The 16,742-nt window shown below is 43.3% G+C and overlaps 1 protein-coding gene across 13 annotated transcripts in view; it reads right to left on the minus strand.

The window, feature by feature from the left end:
- Positions 1 to 16,742, minus strand: part of OXR1 (oxidation resistance 1) — a 232,790-nt gene that overhangs the window by 42,762 nt on the left and 173,286 nt on the right. For 4 of the 13 annotated variants that reach the window (XM_083450498.1, XM_083450496.1, XM_083450497.1 and 1 more), the window contains exon 1: positions 7,886 to 8,483. The exons of the other annotated variants lie outside the window; for them this stretch is intronic. In XM_083450498.1, coding sequence (XP_083306624.1) covers positions 7,886 to 8,042 — 157 coding nt within the window. In that variant the 5' untranslated portion in view covers positions 8,043 to 8,483. Of the gene's footprint in view, positions 1 to 7,885; positions 8,484 to 16,742 lie in introns of those variants that run through there. 13 annotated transcript variants of the gene reach the window in all.

The following is a 16,742-nucleotide window of genomic DNA, read 5'->3' on the forward strand; positions in this document are numbered from 1 at the left end:
ATTATAGTACAAGTGTAATGCAATGTCATGTTCCACTCAGAACTACTTTGCACCACAAATGTTAATTTGTAAGGAGCTGTGAACTCAGCTCAGAAGTGGCCCATTCACAAGGAAATTCAGACAACGCCCCTCCTCCCTTTAACTGCCTTTCAGTTACTTTTCCTCCTATTTATTCCTTGAACATTTAAGTAAATCTGAGTAAGCACACCAAAGAAAACAGAATGTGGGTGGAAGAAGCACATGTATACAGCCTATGAGATGTACAAGTGGGAGATAGTAGGTGGGGTCACAAAATTCATTCAGATACATTCAGATACCTCAGGTTAAGTACCGTACATAATTCATTCCGGAGGTCCGTTCTTAACCTGAAACTGTTCTTAACTTGAAGCACCACTTTAGCTAACGGGGCCTCCCGCTGCCGCTGGAGCACGATTTCTGTTCTCACCCTGAAGCAAAGTTCTTAACCTGAGATATTATTTCTGGGTTAGCAAAGTCTGTAACCTGAAGCATATGTAACCTGAAGCGTATATAACCCGAGGTACTACTGTACTATGTGTTAGGAAATGTTCCAATCAAAACGGGGTGGGGACGGAAAGGAACACAAGGAAATTATATTCCTCCTTCATAACCAAATTCATCAGCATAGATTTTATACTTTCTACTAAAACTGTTCTTCATTCCTCTGTCATATCACAACAAGATTAGTTATCAAAACGATAGATGCCATCAGATTAAATGATGCTAAAAAGATAATCAAAATGATTTCATTTCAAGAGGAAACACTGAAGGCTGTAACTATTCCAATTAAGTTAAGTTAAGACAGAATAAGGAATTGTTTGAAAACCCTTCACTATGTATGAAGTTTCACCTTTCATTAAAAACCATTTGATAGCAACCTTATACTACAAACCACAACTTAAATCTCAAACATTTGATAAAGGTGCCATTATTTGTAGCTCCATCCACATTGTGTTATCAGAACAAGGGTACTGTAGGAGTAATTTCCCAACAGTTCTTTGACATCCTACTTCCTATGTAAAACACAACGTTGGTTCACCTACACCAGGATACCTTTATTTAATATTATGAGAAAACGTCAGATTTGCCCATTAGCCCTTTTCCTCTCTTCTTTTACATGGCAGAGGAAGTGAATGAAACTAAACACAGTACCCTTTGTCATTCAAATTTGAGGAAAGGTAGTTTGTTTTAGCTATGGTTAGTAAAAATAACAGACAACCTAAATCCACTGTCTGATCCTGGCTTGTTCTAACCATTGTTTAAACAAACCACAGTTCTGAAGTTTAGACTTAAAAGAGTACTGTGGATAGTTTAAAAGGAAATTGGGAAGCTCTTCAGCCTCCTCTAGTGGCACAATAAACAGGGGGAGAGGATAGAGGTATCTGAGTGCTTAAGTCTCAACTATGGTTTCCTATTGATGAAGTTTTTCCTGTAGAATAATCATAATTTAATGCGATATGAATCAGGAGGAATAAGCCATACAGCAAGCCTCAGACTTGCATACTACCCTCTTTCCCCACTCCCCTAGCTGTGACAAACTGTGGTTATTATTAACTATACTTGTTTCAAACAAACCAATTCAAAACATTGTTACGGAAGTTGCCTTGTTTAAGCCAACCAAGATTACACACGGTTCTAGTTCTGGACATAGCAAGCTATGGTTAATCAAAAGCGGAAGCAAATACTTCTGAACTCTCCTCCCAGCAATACAGGAGGAGGAGAAAGGGAGAATTACACAAGGCTGAGGCCCTTCCTTCATTTGTTTACACTAGTGGATACCACAATCCATTTCTGAAACATGAAAAAGAAGCAATGTTTAATATAATAAAAATCGGCAAAATTAGAGGTTCTCTACTATTAAGTATGTTAAGTACCTCATGAATGTGGCAATTGCTACATAAAACAAGAGAAGCATTATGATGCTAACAAAACTGAGATACATTAATGCATTGTCATCATGTAGTGTTTCTAAAATCCTTATTTTCACCTTCATCCTGAATAATTGAACAACATTCAATCAGAAGAAAATCAAGGCCCTTTAGAGCCTTTAACTTAGTTAATAAGAAGTACTTTCAATAGCTGCCGAACAGCTGGTTCAAGATAGCCTTCAAATACACATTATTGTTCCCACATACCAAGTTATCTACGCAGATAAGGTAACTGTGCAGAATTCATGAGCAGCAGGAAACTGGGATCTTTCAACACATACCCCAGCAAACCTTCCCCATTCCCAAGCCCGCTTGATATCCCTAGGTTGAATAAAATACTACAGTGGTACCTCGGGTTACATATGCTTCAGATTACAGACTCTGCTAACCCAGAAATAGTGCTTCAGGTTAAGAACTTTGCTTCAGGATGAGAATAGAAATCGTGCTCTGGTGGCATGGCAGCAGCGGGAGGCCCCATTAGCTAAAGTGATGCTTCAGGTTAAGAACAGTTTCAGGTTAAGAACGGACCTCCGGGATGAATTAAGTACTTAACCCGAGGTACCACTGTACAGGTATAGCCCAATCCCTGCAACCTTTACAGTCCTATACAGAAAACGCCCCATTCAGAACAATGACATTCAGAGGTACCGTATTTTTCACTCTATAAGACGCACCAGACCATAAGATGCACCTAGTTTTTGGAGGAGGAAAACAAGAAAAAAATATTCTGAATCTCAGAAGCCAGAACAACAAGAGGGATCGCTGCGCAGTGAAAGCAGCGATCCCTCTTGCTGTTCTGGCTTCTGGGATAGCTGGGCAGCCTGCATTCGCTCCATAAGACGCACACACATTTCCCCTTACTTTTTAGGAGGGAAAAAGTGAGTATTATAGAGCAAAAAATACGGTAAGTCAAAGGGCAGGAGTGTGCAGCATCAACCCTTCAGTGCACTATATGAGTCTCCACTGATTGGAGCCAAATGTGGCAAAACCTTCAGAAGAGCAAGTCTTTTAAAAAAAATTAAAAGGAGAATTGTATATTACTTATTAACATTGGCATGTGGATCTGGAAGTACACAATACTAATTCAAATAGAGATGCACACAAACCAGTGAGACAAGATATACCAGTTATATAATATTGCATTTACGTCCAAAACCATTTAAGATACATAAGGTTAAATTACAATTTCCCAGCACCGTGGAGCATGCATACTTTAGTTTTTACATTTATTATTCTTTTTCCTAGCTTGTTATACTGAATCTGATCATTGATCCATCTAGCTCAGCATTTTCTACTGACTGGCAGTGGCACTTGGGTTTCAAGTCTTTTCCTGACCAATCTGGAGATTCCTAGTTTTGAAGCTTGGAACTTCTGCAAACAAATAATGTGTTCCACCACTAAGCTACATTAAAGCTTAATATTGTACCAGAAACAAGCATCTATGTTGATCTTTCTATTTTATGGATGAATTATTTGCCATGATTATTTGACACATCTTTACGGACAGTCTTAGGCTACAGGTGAAGGCGAGACAAAAAAAAAAAACTTGGCTAGTTCACCTAGCTGAGGTTGTGTTTGTGAAGACAAAGTCAAAGGAAGGACATTTTTTAGAGGGCACTGTCAAAAGCTTCAAAATAGGAACAGCTAAGCACTGAAAGTGTTTCAAATGCATTATCTCTGTAAACCTGTCAACATTCTGTAAGGTACAGTTGGTTTATTTACAATATTTATGCATGGCACTAAAACAGAAAGTTGTTAGAGCAGCTTGCAACACAAAACAAATTAAAATTGAATAAAAGCTTCACAAAAATAAATCTAGTGCAGCAGAAAAATCAAGAAGCAGAGACTAAACAGTGGACTAACACAAATTTACCTGGTCAAAACATATTTAATAGACCAGAGGAAATAAAAAAAAAAAGTATTTGCCTAGTCATTACTAATAATCACTTCTTTATTTCTGTAGTTTCCTAAGAACTGCATCCAGAGAGATGCTGAGAAAGAAAATCTATTGAGTTTATGACTGAACTGAAATTTGAAAGAGAACTCTCAGCTTGCAGCTCAAACTCTAAACCCCTAGGTTTATCAGACTGATAATTATTTATGCTGGCTGAAAAGTTGAAAGTGCAAACCCCTGCAAACCTATCAGTAAGCAACAGATATAAAATCATTTCTGACAGCACAACTAAGGGTGGCATGCTAAACGGAAGCAAGCTAGACAATTATAAAGACTTCAGACTCGCATCAACTTCAGTCTTGCTCATACCTCATACACACATTATTATGTAAGCTCAATAGTTGTTATCCTAGAAGAAACAAAACTTGAGTTTCATTTGTCTGGCTCACACGTACCTAACTATGAGACAGACTGGATGAGCAAGTTTGCTGGTACATACTGACAACGCTGTGGTCACTTTACTCCTCCCACACTCCTGGGAGATAAACCATGGTTAGCTTAGCATGTCCAAATCCAGTCTGATGGTTTGTTTGGAGCAGGACAAACCAAAAGCTCAGGTGGAGATGCAATGCTAAGCCAAACCATGGCTTTCCTCCTGGTAATGCAGAATGGTGGAGGGGGAGGGGAGAGGGGAGAGAAGTAATGTGCCTGCAATTTTATTCCGGTGTGCCAGCAGTCTTGCTCACTCATGCTAAACCATACTTTGGATTATTGTTACATGTGAATAAGGCCACCAATTTCAATTTAACTGAACTACAAATGCAAGCAGATTAATTTTAAGTGAGTTCACATATTGCTGATGCAAAATAGCCAGTCGCTCCAGCATTCAACACCCCTTGCTTAAAAACAACTGTATGCAACTCCTCTCGTTTAAAGCTATTTCAGCACTTATTCAAATAGAAACTTCTAATTACTAGGGCTTTACTACCCTGAACAGCCATTAATGAAATACTATGTTTTATTAGAGCAAGACCTGTCATTCAGGTTAAGAAAGGTGATTTAAAATAAGTTCAAGTAGCAACAATTCCAAACTCTCCAATTTTCAAATCTTAAAAGAAGAGAATGAAGGGTAGATTACGATAGAGAAAATAAAGATGTAACTCTTAAGTATCTATAGCAGGGATGGGAAACTTGTGGCACACCAGATGATGTCTGAGTACAAGACCCATTATCCCTGACTATTGGCAATACTGGGTGGGGCTGATAGAAGCTGGAATCCAAGAACACCTGAAGGACTGCAGTTTCCCTATCCCTGATCTATGCAGCTTTTCAATGAGCATGGTTAGAAAGATAGCATAGTCAATAAATACAGAGCAATAGATGAGCAGAACAAACAAGCAAATGGTTAATTCTTTTCTGCCCTGGTTTGGAAAAACTGCATATTCAGTTCTGGAATGCACTTCTTAAAGGATGGGGGAGAAGGCTCTTCACATTGTTATTAAACTGAAATATGGAGTTTTATGCATTTCAGCTTAAGCACTGCCCACTTAAATCTCTTCTTTTGCCACTTATCTCTGTTCTCTTGGATGGATTACGGAGGACATCAAGAAGTATTCTTCCTTTTTCTCACTTGAGCTTTTATACTTTTCATCATCACTCTGTAGATCAAGGTCTTTCCACGTATTAGTTGGCAGTAAAGCCAAGTTTATGACCAAGTGTACACTTGACAGGAAGCTGTCTGATTAATGTACCTTTATGTATGGTTCCTATATTTCAAAAAGTAAAAACTAGGACACCACTATAATGTGAATAATGGGAAAAGCAATTTGAATTTGAAAATAAACTATCACCAACTCATCTGTTGTCCTTTGTTCCCTTTCATGAAGATTTGAAAATTTGTTCCTTAATTTATTTATTATTATTTATTATTGGTGGAAACCAAGGAGCTAAAAGTGGCATACATGGCTCTCTCTAGCTTCATATTTTCCATGCAACCACCCTGTGAGGTGGGTTAGGAAATAAATCCATATACAATGTACTGATGTTGTGCAGCCCATTGGGAACACAGGGTAATTTACAAGCCTCACAACATTTGCATTTTGATAGGCAGATAAGGAGCCACTATCAATATTCTCTTTGACTATGCATTTCAGAAGAAAATGCCTATGGAAATTAGAGATGCAATCTCAAGAATGGGCCTATTATGAAAAAGCATTTTCACTACCAACACACCCTATAAGCTCAGAAGTGAAGGGCCAATAATGAAGCCAACAGCCTATTCTTAATGGTTTCAGCATTGAAACCCTTATCATGTATGGTTAGAAGAGTAGGCTTTCCCCACCTCATCATGCTTACTCCATGGGTGCAGAGCTTCAAAACTTTCACAGACAATTACCAGCACTAGAGGTGGCTTCCAGTGTTTATACCTTCTGGCATCTACAAAGGCTCTTCTACTACTTGTGGCCCTCCATATGTTGTTGGATTCCAGCCCCCATCAGTTCCAGGCAGTATTGTTGGTGCTCAAGGAAGCTGCATCTGGAGACTGAGGAAAGTTCTTCTCGGACCAACCTACAAAGACTATTGGGAATGTGATCTTCTTCACTTCCCGGTGGTCCCAAGCAACCTACAGAACTAGAGGCACTGAGCAAACCACTGTTTGCTTGTGAAAGCAAGTGAGCCTTGATTTCAAGGAATGGCCACCACTACCTCCAATCCCCCCCCCCCCCCTGTTCTCACTCCAGAGGTGCAGCAGGGTCTAGGCCTAGAATACTACCCTAACCGCCCTCGCCCCCAAAGAAAAAGCAAGTGTGCAAATGAATGGCAGAGGCTCCTATGAGCTTGAGGCATGTAAGCAACCAGGCTGCTTTACGAAACTGGCCCAGCACTCCCTGCTGAGCTTTGACAGGGGAAGGAACTGCTCCTGCAAGGCACAGCCCGCCTCTTCTTGCTGCAGCTGCAAATACAACTTTTACTACTCTTCTCCCCCCCCCCCACCCCATGCTGGCGAAGTGATTGTATTGGTCTTGAGCCACACCTCCTTCTTGCCCTCCTGATTTCCAGGTGTCACAGCTGAAAGGATCAAGCTCCCTGGGCCCAATCCCCACCACAAGAAGCAAGTCCACATGTGAGAGGAATCCTTGCGCAGAAACAGCTGCCTTTGCACGCCCACCCAGGATGCCTATACCTTTTCCCTTCGGGTGTCATCGAATACGAAGGAGAAGGAAGACCACGGGTAGACTACATACAATGTGTGTGTGTGTGTGTGTCCTCACATATAATATTGTGCATGCACAGAAAATACACATGCAACACACATGTACCTACTGACAAACGCACACGTACATAGTCTGCATGTGGTGATATATATATATATATATCTCACATACATACATTTATGTACAAAATGACAAAATGACATATATACTGCTGCCTTTCTGGATAGCTTCAGCATGCTCAGGGACCCAAAGTTTGGTGTCCCTTTTGTAGTAAATGTATACTTTTCCGTGCATTCTGCAATCTCCATTGGGCCCACACCCAGCCTTCTTACACTTGTGGGCCCGAGTTTCTCCTGACAGCAACGCAAGGCGCCAGTTTCGTTACTTACCCCCGCCCCACCTCTGGGATGGGATGAGATGGGGAATGGGGAGCCCCCCCCCCTAAACACACCAGGATGCCCTTCTTCCCCACACCCCACCCCGCCCCAACCACCACCTGCAACCAGGCTTGAGAAAGGGGGCGGCGGGCTCCTCCAACTTCTCGCCCCACCGGGGTTGAACTCTGGAGGCCCGCTCCGCCTCGGCTTCCTCATGGCTCCCCAGAGGCCTCCTTTCCCCCGACCCAAAGTAGCCCTGGCCCTAGAGAAGCCCGCATTCCTATACCTTTCGTGACGTGTGCGAGGGCGGAAGGGGAGAATAAACGGGGGCGGGGGGGGCGAGGAAAATTTCTCCCACAGGACCCCCTTCCTACCGCCCCATAAGCGGAGTTCCTCCTCCCGAGTAAACCCCGCACCGTCCCGACCCCTCAGCGCCACGGGGAGGCCTCCTACCTATCGGGGGCTCCGGCTTGGGCTCCCCCTCGTGCACGGAGTCCTGGAAGTGGACCTGGCGGGGGCCCCCGGAGCCGGGCGCGGCGCCCCACAGGCGGCTGGCGGTGCCCCTCAGCAGCCGGCTGCTCTTGCCCGTGAAAGTCGTGAGGTACTCCATGAGGCGACACGGACGGGGAACGCGGCGCTTGGAAAGGGTCTTCTCCCCACTCCGAAGGCCGGGGTGGGGGTGAGGGTGGGGGTCGCGCCGCCTGACTCTCGAGCCTCCCTCGGAGCCGGTGGCCTCACAGCAAGCCCGCCCGAAAAGCCAAAAAGGCCGGCGAGAAGGGCTCGACCCGCTGGGCGAAAAGTTGGGCAAAAGTTTTTCTTTGACAGGCTCCGCCTCGAGGCTGCGGCGCTTAAAGGGGCCGCGCCGCGCGGCGTGGGTCTACGTAGTATATCGTAGATGTGTAGGGTTGGAATGGGAGCCCCAGGGTCATCTAGTCCAGCCCTCTGCGCAGTGCAGGGATCCGGCGTGGGCTCGAACCACCGATCTTATGGTTACCAAACGCACCGACCCACTGCGCCATGGGGGCGGCCGTACAACACTTTATTATTTTGTACATAAATGTGTGTGTGTGTGTGTGTGTGTGTAGTACGTACACACTACGTACCTGTTTGTTTGTCGGTAGGTACGTGAGTGTTCCATGTGTATTTTCTCTGCATGCATGCATGTATGTGCGCGCGTGTGTATATATATATATATATATATATATATATATATGCAGGTTTTGGTGTCCTCGGGTGTCTTCCCGTGTAAAAGTTGGGGTGTCTAGGCGACGTTTCGACGAGGTCTCACTCGTCATCTTCAGGCTGGTGCTTTCGGCTTCTTGTTACTGGAACAAGAAGCCGAAAGCACCAGCCTGAAGATGACGAGTGAGACCTCGTCGAAACGTCGCCTAGACACCCCAACTTTTACACGAGAAGACACCCGAGGACACCAAAACCTGCATTCCTGTACCCGTGAAAATCTACGAAAGCATATATATATATATATATATATACATGTGTGTGTGTGTGTATTATATATATACACAGTATATATCTCTCTCACACACACCGTATTATATTTAGTCAGTGGGATCTTGCCTCTGTTTGTGTGTAACACATACACACTATGTATGTGTGTATTTGTAAGTAGATACATGCCGTCGTATTCCATGTGTAGTTTCTGTGCATGTGCTATATAATATATATGAGCGTGTGGGTGGTTGATATTTCCATATGCAGTTCTGTATAGTGTGAAGTCATGGATAAACCTGTGCCCAGGATAGTGCCTTGAGGCTTTGTTTCAGCAAGGATTGAGGGTTAAGGGGTCCTACCAAAAGTTTTACATACAAGGTGTTTTTTAAAAAAGAAAGAAAAGAAAAGAAGGCCTGTTGAGGAAGTTAAGTGATGCAAGGTCATGCATATTTCCTGGGAGGCAATGTGTTGATGGGCTGCTAGTTTGAAGAATGGTTTTACTTTTATTCTCCCAAGAATTCTGCACTTGAAAATATCCACTTAAATCCTTTTTCTTAAACTTAGATATGTGATGGCTGTTTGTGACTTACTCATGATAGCAGGATTTAGATTTTTTAAAGCATTTGTATGTATTAGTGAGATTTTTTTTAAGGCCAGGTAATAGCAAGTATTATTATGCTGCATTATAGTTACACATAGGTTTGTGGTACGGGAGTGAACTCACTTATTGAGTAATTTTGGCATGTGTGCTTTACACAAGAGTTTGACATCTCATACAATGCGCTGTGTGGCTGCAAATAGCACAAAACCCATTTACTTGAGGCTTAAAGCTGGCTAATGAGCCCCACTTTAAAAAAAATTACATCACATAAACAAGAGTTCAGTCGTTGAGCAAATGACTCAGTCACTTCTGTAGGAAGAACAGCATGTCTTGGAAATATAATTTAAAAATATAGATGCCCTGTATTTTTACCCAAAGCTAATTTAAATAGTTGGGTGTTTCAGCTACGGCTTATACCTGCAGCCCTTGTTTGTGAAAAAGTGCCTAGAATGGCAGGATCCCTTCTGATGCTTGATTAAACCCATTGCCCATTATTTTCCCACATTCCTTGTAGCAAATAAACCATGTGGTAATAAAAGTGAGGGTGCTCATGGTCTGTTTGCTGTGAAAAATGTGGGGAAACGATGGTAGACTATTGTGCCAAACAAGAAGTAGAACTACAAGTGGTAGTAAATAAATTTTCTGCTTTTGGTTTCTCCTGCTGGTTTTTACTGGCACAGGAGTCATGGCAGGGAGCGCTGAAAGCCAGAAACTCTTGTTACTGGTATGTAGGCTGAGTTTGCTATGTGTCCACGTCCCCCAGGTCTAGATTTTTCAGTGTAGACCAACATTTTACCATAGTTTACCACACTCATTACTAATCAACTTTGGGAGGTATGATCACTTACCCGCCATGCACTGCTGAGTGAGACCCGAGGGTGGTGAAAAGGGAGAGGGCCTTTTCAGTCGTGGCTCCCTGTCTGTGGAGTGCTCTCCCCAACGAGCTCTGCCAGGCACCTTTGTTGACATCCTTTTGGCACCAGGTAAAGACTTATCTTTAGGACAAGGGTGGCGCTGTGGTCTAAACCACAGAGCCTAGGGCTTACCGATTAGAAGGTTGGCGGTTTGAATCCCCACGATGGAGTGAGCTCCCGTTGCTCGGTCCCTGCTCCTGCCAACCTAGCAGTTCAAAAGCACGTCAAAATGCAAGTAGATAAATAGGTACCGCTCCAGCGGGAAGGTAAATGGCGTTTCCATGCGCTGCTCTGGGCGCCAGAAGTGGCTTAGTCATGCTGGCCACATGATCTGGAAGCTGTATGCTGGCTCCCTCGGCCAGTAAAGCGAGATGAGTGCCACAACCCCAGAGCCGTCCGCGACTGGACCTAATGGTCAGGGGTCCCTTTACCTTTAAAGACTTATCTTTAGATAGGCAAATGTGATGTTGTTTTGCTATTATTGTGCTACCAAAGCTTCCTGTGGGTGTTATGGGGTTTTGTTTTGTTCTGTTTTTATGATATAGTTTAGTTATTTTTATGTTTTAAATGTCTTGTAAATTGCTTGGAGACCTTCGTGTAACAAGTGTTTAACAAGTGCAATAGTAATAAAAAGGTTAAAAAAGGTGACTATGGGGTTGCGGCACTCATCAGGCCAAGGGAGCTGGTGTTTGTCCACAGACAGCTTTCTGGGTCATGCGGCCAGCATGACTAAACCGCTTCTGGAGCAACGAAACACCGTGACGGAAACCAGAGTGCACAGAAACGCCATTTACCTTCCTGCCACAGTGGTACCTATTTATCTACTTGCACTGGCGTGCTTTCGAACTGCTAGGTTGACAGGAGCTGGACAGAGCAACAGGCACTCACCCCGTCACAGGGATTCAAACCGTTGAGCTTCTGATCATCAAGCCCAAGAGGTTCAGTGGTTTAGACCATAGCGGCGCCCGCTCCCCTTCAATAGTAATAATAATAACAAATAAAATGGATACATTATAATATTTTTGGACTATTTTCGCAATTAACATTACTGGTTGGTTGGTTGGTTGGTTGGTTGGTTGGTTGGTTGGTTGGTGGGTTTTACAAGTGTAGTATATTATTAAGATTGGGTTTTTAGAGTTATTTTCTTGGTTGGTAATAACAGCAAAGTTAAACTTCACCTCCAGTTGCCACCCTGCAGCTGCAGAGCAGAACTAACAGGAAGAAAGGACACCAAGGTCCTGCCAAATTTCACCTGCAAATCCCTATCTGGGTGAGGAAAATCACTGTAAAGAGTGGGAGTGGTGGGTGGGAAAGGGAGGGGCTTTTGCAAGTGACCTTCTGTGAGTTGAAGGAAAAATTATAGAAATAATAATCCACTTCTCGCCTGCTGATTCTCCCCTGCTTTCTCTCAAGTCCTGTATTACAGGAAAAGTGGGGAAATGTGGGATTGGTCTTCTGTGCAAGTTTTGGCAACTCACAGTCTCTCCCCCCCCCCCCCCTTGCTGGTAGATTTGAGCGCTCCCATCGCTTACCACCCAATAAAATGGCAAAGAAACAAGAGGCAAAAATTAGCAAAAACTTCAAGGCACAGGAAAGTTGTTGTGTTTTTTTTAAAACAACAACAGAAGATTAAGGTAGGAAAAGGTAAAACTATAGAACAGCATGTGGCGGTGACCTGTAATTACTCTGGGGACAAATGTGGTGCCAATAAAAATAAGTGCTAATTGCAGCAGTGAATGCCAGGCATACTGCCAGTAGATGCTGTGCGAGCTCTCAGGGAAATTCTGCTTGCATAAATGGCTGCTGAATAACTCCTGAGCCTCGTCTGAGGCACTCTTGCCAAATTTCCATGATACTCTGGTCTTCAGATAAACAAGTGCCAAGCAAAAAGGTGCCTTATTTCTCTGTTGTCGATTAAATCTGAATTAGTTCTTAAATGTGAAAAATCTGTAGTGTGATCATGTCCCTTCTATATGTTGTTCAGGGGTACATGCATGAGATGGATATCTGGCGCATAGGCTGGTGCATGTAATTTTGAGGAGCCTGGCCAATGCTTGCAACGGGTGACCATCAACGTTCCCCCTAGTGAGAACCAGCAGCCCAGTTGCCCTAGACAGTCATGCCATTCATATGCAGCAAGCGCACCAACTCTTAATAAATAACCTTTACTTATAAAGGGCTGCTAGACAGCATCTTAAAAAGCAGAGATATCACCTTGCCAACAAATCTCCATATAGTTAAAGCTATGGTTTTCCCAGTAATGATGTATGGAAGTGAGAGCTGGACCATAAAGAAGGCCTATTCCTGAAGAATTGATGCTTTTGAATTATGGTGCTGGAGGAGACTCTTGAGAGTCCCATGGACTGCAAGAAGATCAGACCTAACCATTCTTAAGGAAATCAGCCCTGAGTGCTCACTGGAAGGGCAGATCCTGAAGCTGAGGCTCCAATACTTTGGCCACCTCATGAGAAGAGAAGACTCCCTGGAAAAGACCCTGATGTTGGGAAAGATAGAGGGCACTAGGAGAAGGGGAAGACAGAGAACGAGATGTTTGGACAGTGTTCTTGAAGAACATGAGTTTGACCAAACTGCGGGAGGCAGTGGAAAACAGGAGTGCCTGGCGTGCTCTGGTCCATGGGGTCACGAAGAGTCGGACATGACTAAACGACTAAATGACAACAACATGAAGGGCTGCACAAAAGGGCACATTTTGCCAAAGGTCAATTGCCCATCAGAATGCTGCATTGACATAAGAAGGATGGGAAAAACAACCCTGTACCTACTGGAGTTTTTAATGATAATATTTATTTTTAAGATTAATATGAATCATAATATCCAGCGGCTTAATGGAACATCCAACATTGCAGTTCCCTCCCTAGTTTATGTTCCTATCCTTTCCATTCTCAGGCACAGGACCAATAAAACTCATGTTATGCAGAGACCACTACATGAAATGATATAATATCTGGGGGGAAATGAAGAGGAACCCATTTCAGTTAGTCTTCACTACCACACTTGAAGAACAAGGGCCACATAGTGCTTAAAGTAGCAGTCATGACCCGGTTGTTGGTTTTTTCAAAAAATAAGCCATCTATTTGTTGTTGTTGTTTAGTCGTTCAGTCGTGTCCGACTCTTCGTGACCCCATGGACCAGAGCACGCCAGGCACTTCTGTCTTCCACTGCCACCCGCAGTTTGGTCAGATTCATGTTTGTAGCTTCGAGAACACTGTCTAACCATCTCGTCCTCTGTCGTCCTCTTCTCCTTGTGCCCTCCATCTTTCCCAACATCAGGGTCTTTTCCAGGGAGTCTTCTCTTCTCATGAGGTGGCCAAAGTATTGGAGCCTCAGCTTCACGATCTGTCCTTCCAGTGAGCACTCCGGGCTGATTTCCTTAAGAATGGATGCGTTTGATCTTCTTGCAGTCCATGGGACTCTCAAGAGTCTCCTCCAGCACCATAATTCAAAAGCGTCAATTCTTCAGCGATCAGCCTTCTTTATGGTCCAGCTCTCACTTCCATACATCACTACTGGGAAAACCATAGCTTTTACTATACGGACCTTTGTTGGCAATGTGATGTCTCTACTTTTTAAAATGCTATCTAGGTTTGCCATTGCTTTCCTCCCAAGAAGCAGGCGTCTCTTAATTTCGTGGCTGCTGTCACCATCTGCAGTGATCATGGAGCCCAAGAAAGTAAAATCTCTCACTGCCTCCATTTCCTCCCCTTCTATTTGCCAGGAGGTGATGGGACCAGTGGCCATGATCTTCGTTTTTTTGATGTTGAGCTTCAGACCATATTTTGTGCTCTCCTCTTTCACCCTCAATAAAAGGTTTTTTAATTCCTCCTCACTTTCTGCCATCAAGGTTGTGTCATCTGCATATCTGAGGTTGTTGATATTTCTTCCAGCAATCTTAATTCCGGCTAGGGATTCATCCAGCCCAGCCTTTCGCATGATGAATTCTGCATATAAGTTAAATAAGCAGGGAGACAAAATACAGCCTTGTCGTACTCCTTTCCCAATTTTGAACCAGTTGTTCCATATCCAGTTCTAACTGTAGCTTCTTGTCCCACATAGAGATTTCTCAGGAGACAGATGAGGTGATCAGGCACTCCCATTTCTTTAAGAACTTGCCATAGTTTGCTGTGATCGACACAGTCAAAGGCTTTTGCATAGTCAATGAAGCAGAAGTAGATGTCTTTCTGGAACTCTCTAGCTTTCTCCATAATCCAGCGCATGTTTGCAATTTGGTCTCTGGTTCCCCTGCCTCTTCTAAATCCAGCTTGCACTTCTGGGAGTTCTCGGTCCACATACTGCTTGAGCCAGCCAGCCATTTATTGACTGCCAAACAGGAATGTTCTAGCCAGTTATGAATCCCAAGTACAGTAGCTGTTTTCCAAAGCCTAAGAATAATTTCCATAGCTATTATAAAAACTCTGCAGAGACAGGCTGCCTGTGAGTCAGACAGGGCCCATGCTATTGGTACATAACCTAAAATAGCATAAGTAAATATACAGAACTAAATTGATTGACATGGTGGGAAGGACACCCATCACAGACCAATTCCAGAGCATAGGTGTTGAAGTTGCACCTGTAGTGTGCATCTGATTCCACAACATATGTCAGGTGAGAAGTGACTTATTCTCCTGTGGTTAATGTTTAGTTGAATTAGGCCTACCTCGTATCCAACTCTTAAAGGTACAAGAGACGTCACATGGGCTAGAAATTGCAGAACTATGTGCAACTCATCTTCAGTCACGTGATGTTTAGCAAACTCAGACTATATTACTGCATTTCATTTAAACATGCATATAAAAATTCCATTATGCTTTTTTATGTGGACATTTTTTTTAAAAAATGAGATTGCTAATGCACAGAAATCAAGCTCCACTCCTGAAATCTAAACTGAACTTGAATAAATGAATTTTAAGTGTCACAGTATATTTGATTATTTATTTTATGAAAGTATTTATATACCACTATATCATGAAGTATCAGGGCAGCATACAACATTAAAACACCAAACACCTTTAAAAACAATACAGATAATCATTAAACTGACTGGCAAATAAATAAATAAAGAACACAATTTAAACAGCTACAAAGGCCTGCCAGCATAAAAAGATCTCCCAAGAGTTGACTGAAAGTCGAAAGTGCCTACTGAATCTCTGCTGGAAGAGCGTTCCATAGCATTGGGCTGGAAACATTAACTTCCCAATTTCTAATTGAGGCAATTTGGGCCTCTGTAACACAGGGAGCAATTATTTATTATCATTTATTAAATCTGTATTCCACCCTTCATCCGTAGATCTCAGGGTGGTTCTTGTATAAAAATGCTAGAGAAAAATACATAATAAAAACAAGAACGAAACAGCAACAACCCGATTAACGCCCCCTCCCCACAAATGGGATGCGGGTGATGCTGAGGGTTAAACCACAGAGTCTAGAACTTGCTAATCAGAAGGTTGGGCAGTTTGAATCCCCACGACAGGGTGAGCTCCTGTTGCTCGGTCCCTGCTCCTGCCAACCTAGCAGTTCAAAAGCACATCAAAGTGCAAACAGATAAATAGATACCACTCCGGCGGAAAGGTAAATGGCGTTTCCGTGCACTGCTCTGGTTTGCCAGAAGCGGCTTAGTCATGCTGTCCACATGACCCGGAAGCCGTACACCGGCTCCCTCGGCCAATAAAGCGAGATGAGCGCCGCAACCCCGGAGTCGGCCACGACTGGACCTAATGGTCAGGGGTCCCTTTACCTTTACCCCACTAATAGTGCTCTTCCGGATTATTTCAGTGATGGAGTTGGGAAATAAGGGCTCAGGTGGTCCTTAAGGTATCCTGCACCCAAGTTGTTCAGGGTTTTGAAAATGGACACAAGACCCTGAATCCTGTCTGGGTAGCATATGGACAGCCAGTGCGCAGCTGTTTTAGCAGAGGTACCACATGCTGTCTGAGCCACTGCATTCTGCATCAGTTGGGAGCTTTTGGTCCTGTCCCAAGGGCAGCTCCACATAGAGTGCATTGTAGTAATCTAGTAACAAGGTTACTAATTCGTGGGCCACACTGTCCAAGTAGTCCCAGTCCAGACATGGCTGTAGGCTGATGTACCAGACTAAAGCAGTAGAAGGCACTCCTAGCCACATAGGTCACTTGGGCATTTTTGTTTAGTTTCCAGGATCCCCCTCCTGCCCCCAAGGCTCGTACCTGTTTCTTTAGAGAGAGTGTATATGAATATATTTCACTTTATAGCTCAGGGTAAAGAGCTTTCAACAATGCTGAATCTAGGGATTTTTCATGCGCAAGCCTCTTTGGAAAGTACACTTCCATTAGTTTAAAGTCATTCCTTT

The sequence above is a fragment of the Podarcis tiliguerta genome (assembly GCF_965153285.1).
Source record: "Podarcis tiliguerta genome assembly, chromosome: 7".
Classification (NCBI taxonomy): Eukaryota; Metazoa; Chordata; class Lepidosauria; order Squamata; family Lacertidae; genus Podarcis; species Podarcis tiliguerta.